This window comes from Gastrolobium bilobum, unplaced genomic scaffold (genome assembly GCF_033153095.1).
Source record: "Gastrolobium bilobum isolate Gb01-03AN ecotype WA unplaced genomic scaffold, APGP_CSIRO_Gbil_v1 utg5733, whole genome shotgun sequence".
Taxonomy (NCBI): domain Eukaryota; kingdom Viridiplantae; phylum Streptophyta; class Magnoliopsida; order Fabales; family Fabaceae; genus Gastrolobium; species Gastrolobium bilobum.
This window is the reverse complement of record NW_026897099.1, coordinates 42,125-53,956: the sequence shown is the minus strand read 5'-3', so window position 1 is coordinate 53,956 and position 11,832 is coordinate 42,125. Positions and strand designations below refer to the sequence as shown.

General features: G+C 30.7%; 2 protein-coding genes across 2 annotated transcripts; both read left to right on the top strand.

Moving 5' to 3' along the window:
* The first annotated feature begins 1,567 nt into the window (after nt 1–1,567).
* On the top strand, nt 1,568–6,672 carry LOC133304139 (truncated transcription factor CAULIFLOWER A-like). Its single transcript, XM_061504108.1, has 8 exons — nt 1,568–1,976; nt 3,619–3,697; nt 3,927–3,991; nt 4,118–4,217; nt 4,321–4,362; nt 4,535–4,576; nt 6,217–6,329; nt 6,448–6,672. The coding sequence occupies exons 1-8, from the start codon at nt 1,792–1,794 to the stop codon at nt 6,539–6,541; spliced, it is 720 nt and encodes a 239-aa protein (XP_061360092.1). The 5' UTR covers nt 1,568–1,791; the 3' UTR covers nt 6,542–6,672.
* A 2,472-nt stretch (nt 6,673–9,144) lies between these two features.
* LOC133304134 (uncharacterized) lies at nt 9,145–11,559 on the top strand. Its single transcript, XM_061504104.1, has 6 exons — nt 9,145–9,370; nt 9,469–9,710; nt 9,787–9,993; nt 10,073–10,165; nt 10,423–10,713; nt 11,464–11,559. The coding sequence occupies exons 1-6, from the start codon at nt 9,145–9,147 to the stop codon at nt 11,557–11,559; spliced, it is 1,155 nt and encodes a 384-aa protein (XP_061360088.1).
* The last annotated feature ends 273 nt before the right edge of the window (nt 11,560–11,832 follow it).

Genomic DNA, 11,832 nt, shown 5'->3' with positions numbered 1-11,832 from the left:
TAGTGATTATGTGTACCCGTGGAGTAACTTTAGTTTTCTAACCCGATAGAGTAGAAATGTTTTTTTTTTCATTTTACATGATGATGTAATCTAGTGTATTCCATATATACTAGTGAACTTAACTTATTGTTTAATGTATACTTAAATTTAATTTTTAGGATATTTTTTTAATATCCGCTGCATTATAATCTCATATTCTTTATTAATTTTATTTAAATTAAGATTTAAGAAGTAATGTAATATCATCTATGCTAATCAATTATGGAGTATGTTACAGAGGACATATTGGTTGGAAAATAAAAAGTAAACGAGTAGTATATTGGCTGTATATATGACGAGAATAGCTGCATAATTTTTTTTAGAAGCTTATTGAACGCGTCTATCTCTTGTTAACTCAAACTTTTATTTGTTTAATTTGGCTTCATTTATTTTTATTTATTTATGTATTCATCAACTTTTAATTCAAACTTTTTCATTGGATGTTCTTTATAGGAATAAGTGAGTCTGAGAGGAATCTAGGGCATGTTTTAAATCTGCTTCGAAAAACATAACTTTGGTTTTTAGGAAAAAAAAGCCGTATGATAAAATTTGTTTTGTAAAAAAATAAAAAATAAAAAATAAAAAATTGATTTTTTTTTTAATTTTTAAAATCAAATTTATTTTTGACTTTTGACTTTTTTTGGTAAACAGGTTTTTGACTTTTAACTTTAAAAAAAAAATCATAAGAATGCATATTTAATTAATTATTCTATAAAATAATACCAAAGTAAAAAAATTAAAACACCATCAAACACACTTTACACACGAAACTTTTAGGAGGCGTTTGATACGCGTCATTTTGAAGAATTTCTGAAAAGTTAAATTTTTTTAATTTTTTAATTTTTGAATATTATCGTATACTGTGTATAAAAGTTATTTTTAAAAATCGAGATTCTCAAATAAAAAAAATCACTTCTCCTCTACCCATTAAGAAAAGTGAAGAGACTTAAATTTCAACATTTCTATTTTCGAATAAATTTTTAGTGCTACTACTAATGATTCAGTGTATCTCATTAATAAAAACATTACATATTAACTAAATTTTTTTTTTTTGTCAAATTCTTTCTGTTTCCTCTGATGTATAATACTTCAATTGATGAAATATCCAGAAACTAGATGCAACATATGGATTTAAGATTTATTCCCTATTTTCTAATTTCTCCCTTTATTTTCTGTACGCCAGTTTTTGGAAGCCATTCAAAATGCCCTTAATGGGTCCCACCAGCATTAAAAAAGATATCATAGCTGTGTGTAGCTATGAAAAGTAATGACACATATCAACATTAGTACGCTAGCCAACCAATCCCAAACCGACAACGTAAGATAACTAAACTGCTTCAGCTTTCCAAAACCAGATACAAAAAACCACTTGTCGCCAAAGCCGAATCTCTGATTATTTTTACTACTTCCATTTTCACCTTTTATAGATATATGTAATAGCAGAATAAATAGATAAGGATAACATATAGCACAGTTACGCTCATTGTGCTTTCTCATGACACAACTCTGTATACTTGTCCAGAAGAAGAATGATCCATGAACACTAGCATTCACACGCTTGCTTCACTATATTTGCAGGCCTTTTTTTTTTTTGGGTAATCATATTTGCAAGCCTTTTATTCTTTGGTTTTCTTCCCTTTTCCTTGTTTTAGAATTGGAATTTTTCTTGGGTGAGATAAAGGGAAGAACTAATTGGGTAAGCAGCTAGGTCTAATATAGTAAAAGGGAAAAAAATAAATATAAAAGGCAAAGATGGGAAGGGGTAGGGTTCAGCTGAAGAGGATAGAGAACAAGATCAATCGCCAGGTAACTTTCTCCAAAAGGAGAGCAGGGTTGCTCAAGAAAGCACACGAAATTTCTGTGCTATGTGATGCTGAGGTCGCTTTGATTGTCTTCTCCCAGAAAGGAAAGCTCTTTGAGTATGCCACTGATTCATGGTAATATAATTATACCCTATATATTTTATTATACAATATATATATATATATATGCATTTTATATCATATATAGTAAAATAATCTCTCTATCACACAAGAGTGTGTTTGTGAGTGGAGTTCAGGTGATATATATATATATATAGTATCTCTCTGAGTATGCTGCTAATTCATGGTAATGCAATATCCTATATTATATCATGTCATATATGCATATTATCATATATAATTCATAGATCTGTATATAGTATATGTGTTCGGTTTTCCGTTGAGCCAAGATCAATGAACCTCTCCTGTTTTCTTTTTTTTCTTCTTCTAATTAATTTTCTTTTCTTTGTTGCTTTTGCTCCTGAGAAGGGTTTTGGTTTTGGGTTAACACACACACATGGAAATTCCATTCCTCTTTTTTTTTCTCTCTCTCTTAACTCTTATTTTTGTTCAGATCAAGTCTCGTTGATTATATATATTGAATGAACACAAATAAAGCTAACCCATAGATTCTTCAAAATAAAGAAGAGAACGATAGTTTTGCAGAAGTTAATTTGTTCAAATTTAACAAAGTTACACCCACAACGCATCCATTTCTGTAAGAATTTGTTGTCAATTTTGTGGAGACAACATGCGTAAACGATTTTGTGTTGCTCAGTGAAGTGTATATATACTCTTTTTTGTGCGTATTTTTCTCTCATCAGAAAGAACAATTATTATTATTTTTTTGCTGGAGAGAATCTACCCGTTCTAGCTACAAAATCATATAGAACCTACTGAACCTGGTAAAGCCCTTATTTAATTTTCTTTTTTTAGGTTAAAATTACTATTTACATGAGGTGGTGAATCTCTTGCAAACCATGAGGGGGAGTGATAGTCTTTGCCTACTTCATATGTCATATTCATTTTCCATGATCTCAAGTTTTTAAGCTGGAAAAAAAGATTTCCTGGCCTTAATAATTTTCATTTTTTTAAAAAAATCTAAAGTTCTGGTTTTCTTGTGCTGTATGCTCGCGCGAACTGCTTTTCTTTGGGTGATCAACACGCGTAATTGCAAAGATGTCCATTTTCTTTTCTTTTCTTTTTTTCTAAAGTTATTTTAAATAATTTTATTTAATATTTACTAAAACGATGTTATTTTTGGACAAAAATTATAATATATTTGTAATTTTAATTTATTTTAAATTTATAATAATATTTATCCTTCTAAATATTTAATTATTTAATTCTAAAACAATTACATTTCAATAAATATCAGATAAAATTATTTAAAATAATTTCATAGTTGTAGTTTATAAAGGGGCTACTTTTCGCTGGTTAATTTAATACCTATGCTTGTCCCGTCTCAGCAGATAGGTGCAATCCCCTAGATAAATCATGTCAACAGTTAACTAATTCAAAAAATGAACTTCTAATATCTTAGTACTTGATTGGATGCAGGTACAGGTAATTAATTTATTATCTGTTTCATTTCGGTTTTATATACCATCTACCTGTGGAATTTAACATTTTATACTAGCGATCGTCAGTGGATATGATTGCTGTGATAGCAATTTATGAAATTATATGTAAAGATTGTCCAATATGATATAATTGATGATAAATAATGATATAATTTATTTATATTTTATTTTTGTTATACTTAATCATTGAACAGCATGGAGAAGATACTGGAACGCCATGAAAGGTATGCGTATGCAGAGAGACAGCTAGTCGAAAAAGAATCTGAGACACAGGTTTGTCAATTGTCATTACATACATACGTAATTTATACATTCTCAAATACAAGCATATAATTTCTTGCTTGCATCACTATTTTACATCAAGGTCCTTCTCAGTTGTAAGAATTGAACTAAGCCTTGCATATGGATTGGAATATTGACATAAAAGTAGTGTATTCAAAACCGATATGTAAATATCAATACAGGACCGTATTATGGAGCTAAACGTTAGTTGTTGTTGTAGGGAAACTGGACCATTGAATATTCTAGACTCAAGGCAAAGATTGACCTTTTGCAAAGAAACCACAGGTACGGTAGATGATGATCTATATGCATGCTTTAATTTCTCGTTATTAATTGTTTGATTTGATCATTCACTCCCATGTGTCACACAGTGTGTCACTGAGTTAGTATAATCTTGAATCCTTTCTTCAGGAACTACATGGGAGAAGATTTGGCTTCAATGAGTCTCAAAGAGCTTCAAAATCTGGAGCAGCAGTTAGATACTTCCCTCAAAAAAATTCGTACACGCAGAGTACATATAATATTATAACTTGATTATATATGTCTCATTTGCATCCTTTATATATTATATACTTTGGCACTGATCATAAAAATATATTACTATATCTTAACAGAACCAACTCATGTCCGAGACAATTTCTGATCTTCAGAAAAAGGTTTGTCTTTGACTTCAAGTCTATCCAGGCTTTATTTTAGCTTTGTGTCTTGGAAAAATATTATATTTGTTACATTTAGCGGTCACTGGGAACACAAAATCATTATGAGTGTCTCTTCTCTAGATAGTGAAATTGATGTGAAGATTTGTGCTTTTATTATTCTCTATGACAGGAGAAAGGGATAAAAGAGCAGAATAACATGCTCGCAAAGAAGGTGACCGATATCTGCCTTTACAACTGTTTATTTGCATTTAACTGAGCTTCATTTTATTACAATTAATGCTTCTTCAACTAGTTCAATGCTCGTTGATACTATTATAAGGGTATAACCCTAGTTTGATTATTTTATACTTCTGCCTGTTAAGTTTCATTTTTAACATATTGTAGACTTCATAAGTCTTAAGTTGTTGAGTGGTGAAATTATTACTTTATTATTGTCCCTTTCTCTGATACTATTTTAACATAAACATTTAATCAAACACATCACTTAAACTAGTGTGATTGATAAGACTCACGAATGATATTTATTTGAGTTGAACTAGCGTGACTGATATCCTACACATTATATAGAAAATTACAATTTTCCTTTCTTTGTTTTACAAACTATATACACCTTGCTATGTGTGACAGAATAATTGTCAGTGTTTGTAAATTTAAGTTTCCTGACTTAACCATGATTGTATGCTTTAGATAATCCCTTATTTTCTTTTCTATATTGTTACAAAACCATATTTCATGGTCTAATTCAAATTATAGAAATTGAAAAATAAATAACTAATTAGGGGGTGTTGGTATGTGGATTTGGTATGGAATGATGGGAAAGTGGGGTGGAGAATATTTATTTACCATGTTTGGTATGGGTATTGTGAACAAAATGCCACCAAATTTTTTTTTCCAGTATTTTCCTTTTCAACTACACAAAGGCAAAATATTATCCCACTTAATCTTTGGTATTTTTTTTGCCATGGTCTTGGATTTTGAATGTAATATATTGAGTCAAAAATACCCTTGTAATATATGACATCATTTGTAAAGAGATTGCCCATGGTCTTTGATATTTTGGTAATTTCAATTCACATTCCTATCAATATTTTACTATCAACCAAACATACCATCAGTAAAATAATCCAACTTTTCCGGTAAAATTTTGGCCAACCAAACACTTTTTCATAACTTACTGGGAATAAAAAATTTCTTACCAAATCCCCAACAATCTTTTTTTCTCGGTAAAAAAGAATATCTCTCATACCAAACGCCCCCTTTGAATCCAAGTTCACCACAATATTTTTGTCAAAAATTAATTCAACTCAAAAGCTAAGTCGGTAGGTGAGGTTACATTAATGTTTTTTTATATGCCCCTCACATAAGAGTTTACTGGATTTGAAGAAATGACAATACACAAGTCCATCTACTTGTGTTAAGAAATTCCACAAAGAAAATAGGGGCGACGAAGATGGAACTCGAAACACCAATGCTCTGATACTATGTAAAGAACCAATTCAACCTAAAAAATTAAACTGATGGGTGAGACTACATTAATGATTTTTTATATATTTCTAACAATTTTTATGTACCAACTACTACTGAATACATCTTATTTTTATAAATATATTTTGAAACTCACCCCTTTATCGTGGTGTGCCATTGCTAGTAAAACTAATACAGGCTAATTTTTTTATGGTTCTAACATTTTGAAAAGCAATTCTTAACCCGGTGGAAGTGATTGTTACAAAAGTGATGAAACGGGAGCTCTATGAATGTAGTTTAGGCACTTGTTTTGAAAGGTTAATAATTTATTGATAGCCATATATGTTTGTCTATTAAGTATTAACATATATTGTGATATGAAATTAGATCAAGGAGAAAGAGAAGGCTACAGTACAGCAGGTTGCTCAATGGGAGCAGTCAAACTACAGGGTTGATACCTCTTTCTTACAACAGCAACCCCTTCCCACTTTGAACATTGGGTAAGGGTCACCTTTCTATGCTATGATATTGTAATAATTTAACACCTTCATTAGTTCATCTTCTCGTAACCGCTAGTCTAATTAATGCAACTCTACATGCGTATTTTTGTTTGTGCAGTGGCAATTACCATCAGGAAGCACCAGAACTGGGGAGGAACGAGCTTGACCTGACCCTGGAACCACTATATTCTAGCCACCTCCGATGCTTTTGAAAACTTGTTTTCTTTGAGGTTGATGATATTATAAAACTGCTGGCATAACAATTCTATGTCGTCGTGTTTGAATGCTTTATCTATATATGGCTCTCATGGTATATGGTTTTCCCAGCTTTTAAGACATTAATTTGAAGTGTATGTTTTTGTTGTAAGCATCTTGAATTTGAAATAGAAATGTATTTGTGGATCCCGCAAACTTTTTCACTAAATGAATAGACAAATTCATTAAAATAATAAGAAGTATGTTGAAATTACTTATCTAAATATATTAGACAAGAAATCATTACAGCTAATCTATTATTTATTCATCTTGGTTGGAAAATAAAACGTAAGCGAGTAGTATTGGCTGTATGATGAGAATAGCTGCATAGATTTTTTTTAGTATTAAGTCAACTTTTATTTGTTTTATTTCGCTAGGATTATTTTTATTTAAGTATTTCATCAACTTTTAATTCAAACTTTCTCCATTGGATGTTCTTTATAGGAATAAGCGAGTCAAAGAGAATCTGAATCTATAGGTTCTCGACTCTGAGACAATAGACATAAAGCTTAAAAGGGACAAAGATCGATGACAGTTTATTATGTCACTTTCAGTTAACATCTTTAAACTGCCTAAATAAATTATAATTTTGGGTGTATTTGTTAGAGAATAATATAAAATCACTAAAAAAGTCATCATCTAACGCTTTAAGGTTTTGGGTTGAAGTGATACTTATCATAATATCATAGTTTTCGGGACCACCAAGTCACAAGTTCGATTGTGCCATATCCAAGTTTCAAGTCCAAAGAATTGCGTGAGGGAATATATTAGAGAATAATATAAAATCATTAAAAAAATCAGCACCTAAAACTTTAAAATTTTAGGTTGAAGTGAGGTTTATCAGTATAGATGTAACCAATATTTTTAAATTCTTTGAATAGTTAGTAATCTTACACGTATAAAAGAGGGGGCGAGGAGTGGTCATCTTTGAAATAATTTTATATAGGGAAAATATTATCTTATGTTGTAGGAGAGTATTTTTACTCTCCTACACATACATCGACTTCTGTGTTACTTTTTTTTTTTTTTTTTTTTTCTTTAAGTAAGTGGATCTCACTTATAACTATCTATATGACATAAGAGAGCTTCTCTTATGTCACATGAGATTAATAAAGCCTTTTTATATATAACATTTAAGATTTATAATACTTTTGTTTCATACAAATCTGGCACAACCAACAATGTACGTATCACATTTTTTGAAATTATATTTTAATGTTATACGTACTGTGAGAATTATTACACGAAAGCCCCATTGACCTCATTAACGCATCATTCTATCAAGTGAAAACATAGTGAGTTTCGCATAATCATTCCCGGTGTTAAGCCCAGAGACTTGTCCGGTTCTACCACATGATCAAATCGTGGTGTGTTCTAAATGTCATTATTTCTTTTACCTTGTTCTCTCTATTCACATACAATATTTTAATAAGGGAAAAGTAAACGACGTCGTTGAGATAATTTTATTATCTCATGTTATAAGAGAAATATTAATTTTTTATTTTAAATTATCAATATTATTTTGTCATTAAATTAAGGGAAAATCATCTATCCTTTTAAAGGATATAAGTTTATATCTTTTTAGATCATTACCGTTGATTTCCGTCCATTAACGGTTATAATCTATTAGGCCAAACTTAATGGGCCAAATTTATTATTAATTAATTAATAATTTTAATCCAATAAATATAACCGTTGATGTACGGAAATCAACGGTTAGGATCTAAAAGAATATAAGTTTATATCCTTTAAAAGGATAGATGTTATTCCCATTAAATTAATTGTGTCAAATAATAATTTATAATAAATGACTGTCATTTGTCTTGTGATTTTTCAAGATATCTGCAAATTTAAAAGGGATAGGATATTGTGACAACCAAATAATGTTACTACCACATCTTAACCGTTGATTTCCGTCAATCAACGGTTATCATTTATTGCGAATTAATAATTAATTAATGAGTTTGATTTGAAAAATGATAACCGTTGATTGTCAGAAATCAACAGTTAAGATGTGGTAGTAACATTGGTAGTAGCATTATTTGGTCGTCACAATATCCTATCCCATTTAAAAACGTGAAATTTATTTTAAAAATGATAAATTGATAATTGATTTTCTCTTACCTAATTTGTCGAAAAAATATATTCACATATACCTAATTATTTTGACAAATTGTCAATATTATATTGCATTAAATAAAAAATTGGCATTTCATTTATTAAGTTAAATAGTAATTAAAAATATAAATAATTCTCATTTACCTTGTGATCGTTTAAAATTCTGCAAATTAAAAAATGTTAAATTTATTACCCTCCAATTTGATCATTTATTTTTCTTTCTCTTTCTTAATTTGTCAGAAAAAATCCGAAAATATAAATAATTATTTTGATAATTTGAAAATTTTGACATTATCATTTTGACATTATCATTTTGATATTAAATTTGAAATTATTGCTTAAATATTATGAACTTTTTCTAGTACATATTCTGTAGTGGATGATTTTTAAATACGTAAATGCATGCTACCATGTTATATTTGGGACAAAATGATTAGGTTAAATGCCGCGCACAAAGAGATTTACAGCAAGAAAAAGATCAACAACATCAACAACATCATCTACTCCTCCAATCCTAGAAACTCAAAATGTGCAGTCCAATGTTGCCATACAAAATGTAGGCCAAGAAGATCAAGTTCATTCTCCATCCCAAGAACCAGCTGATGTACCACTTGAAGTACAACGGGTTAAGAGAGCATGCAACAAATACTGGGTTGTTGAAGTTATAGGTATACCATTTAATATCTATATTGAGTTTTAATTTTTTTTATGTATGCCTGTGTCATTATTTTTATACTAACAAAAAACACTAAATATTATGTTATAGATGATAGAGGAAGGAAATCCGAGGAAAGATTGAGGATCAAGGATGTTTTGGTACTGCCGGAACACAAGAAGGTTTTGGTACAATGGTCCGAAGATGGTCAACCTGTTGGGGATGGTTCTTCACTTTTGAATGTCTTTTTGGGACATCTTGCATGTAACACTAATATATTCCCCATAAGTTATCCGAGGTGGCCTGATGTACTTCCCTGCTATAAGATTGATGTTTGGGAAAACACAAGTAAGGTATATATGTTCTTTTAATTTACTTCAGTGACCTTAAGTTATTATGAATTGTTTCTGAATATTTTTCACATTGCAGAAAAAGTTTGACCTTTGCACTGATGACGAGCACGACTATTGTATGGGAAATATAGGTAAAAAGTGGAAGGATAATAGGCACAGGTTGTGTGTTGAATTTATTGACAAAATCAAAACTTTTGAGGAAAACCTAAAAAATTATCCAGACGGTATGACTAGAGAGCAGTGGGCTGGTTTTTTCACTTATAAGACAAGTGAGAAAGCACAGGTAATGAGATAAGCATGCATATATTTTCTTAATGTGGTTTACTTGACTACCTATAATTATGTTTTGTGGGACAATGCAGAAATATAGTGAGATTAATACAAGAAATCGAGCAAAACAGACTATAATGCATACACTTGGTGCTAAATCTATTGCAAAGACAAAACACGAATTGGTATTTCCGTAAATTATAATTTTTTTATTTATATCTGACATTGTTTGAATTTAACTAACATTTACCATATTGTCATTGCTTTAGGAAAAAAAAAATTGGACGCAAAATTAGTAGGGGGGAGATGTATACCATTGGGCATAAGAAAAAAGATGGCAGCTTTGTTAGTGAGGAAGCTAGATCAAAGAATGTAAGTATGTTCTTTGTGAATAAGGAAGCTATACATCCCTGTTGAATTAATATTTGATTTTGTTTTGTAGGACGAATTACTAGAAGAAATTCAAGATGTATCTGATGAAGATGAAGCCTTTGAACTTGTGTTTGGGAAGGAGCACTCAGGTCGCGTTAGAGGAATGGGGTTTGGGGTGGTTCCATCTCAAATGCGTAAGCGCAAAGCCTGTGCAGAATCATCTTCTAACAGTGGTCCTAGTCAAGCTGAGTATAATTCCCTTAAAGAAGAGCATAATTCCCTTAAAGAAGAGCTTGACACTTTAAAAGGACAGATGGCTGCACTTATACAGCATATGGGTGGTACACTACCCCCTAATTTGGTATGTGTGTATATATATTTTTCTTTGAGTGGTAGTTGAATTTTGAATAAAAAACAAGTGTCAGGTGCATTTATTTGATTTGATTTAGCCTGCTGTTTATGATTTAGCCTTTGGGTTATTGCTAAATTCAGTAAATTACAAGTGTAAGGTGCATTTGTTTGATAAGGAAGTAATTGCCCTGCTGTTTATGATTTTGCCTTTGGATTTTTGCTAAATTCAGTAAATGTGATATGGAGCTTTTTGGATTGAGTTTATTTAAATCATCAATTAGATTGGTTTGATTTTCTGGTCGAGTGTAAGGTGCATTTGTTTAGGTTGCATAATACTGAATTTTGTACTTCAATTTTGAACTTGTGCTGTAATTATTGTGATAGATAATTAGGATTTTTAGTCTCAGGAGCTCACCTGCTCTGTTATTGTGCCCACATTTATTTGTGCTATTTGGTTTCAGAGAGTGATGTTGATAGTACCACCTATTGATGACACTATTGAAGGTTGAATAGTGTCTAGAATAGTGCCTAGAATAGTGCCTACAACCGCATCTGATTAGAATTCCTAAATCAGTGATTTTCTGGTCATGTTTTCAAAAAAAAAAGAGTGATTTTCTGGTCAAGTGATGTTGATGGCACTATTGAAGGTTAAATAGTGCATAGAATGTGACATTCGTATTAATTTGGTTCATGCCTGTAATGATTTCATTTCTATGAAGATTATCATTAATGTATGTTTTTTTTTTTTCAAATGTAACAGGATGCAGATATGGGCTCCCCAGGAATAAGAAGATCATCTAATGCGAGTCATAATCCAGCAGGCGGTTCATCACCTATTGTTCCACCACAACCTTGAATATTTTATGTTGTCATTCATTATGGATTTTGCTTTATGTTGTCATAATTATGAAGTTTAAGGTTTGAGAGAGTGTAATGAATAATTATAATGTCTGAGGGGCTCTCTATCAGGCTGTTTTGAGGATTATCCTTCGCTCTCTATTTTAGCTTTTGGAGACTCTTTCTCTTTTCGGTTTTTGTAGACTGGAAGCATAACTCACCTTGTGGTGAGGGGTGTGTCTAAATATTATACTATGTTAAATATTTTGTTTTATAATTTCTCTTATTAGCT

Coding starts and splice junctions, on each gene's coding strand:
- LOC133304139 (XM_061504108.1), top strand. CDS start 1,792: ATGGGAAGGGGTAGGGTTCAGCTGAAGAGGATAGAGAACAAGATCAAT. Junction 1,977..3,618: donor GAGTATGCCACTGATTCATG/GTAATATAATTA, acceptor ATCATTGAACAG/CATGGAGAAGATACTGGAAC. Junction 4,218..4,320: donor AAAAAATTCGTACACGCAGA/GTACATATAATA, acceptor ATATCTTAACAG/AACCAACTCATGTCCGAGAC.
- LOC133304134 (XM_061504104.1), top strand. CDS start 9,145: ATGCCGCGCACAAAGAGATTTACAGCAAGAAAAAGATCAACAACATCA. Junction 9,711..9,786: donor TTTGGGAAAACACAAGTAAG/GTATATATGTTC, acceptor TTCACATTGCAG/AAAAAGTTTGACCTTTGCAC. Junction 10,714..11,463: donor GTACACTACCCCCTAATTTG/GTATGTGTGTAT, acceptor CAAATGTAACAG/GATGCAGATATGGGCTCCCC.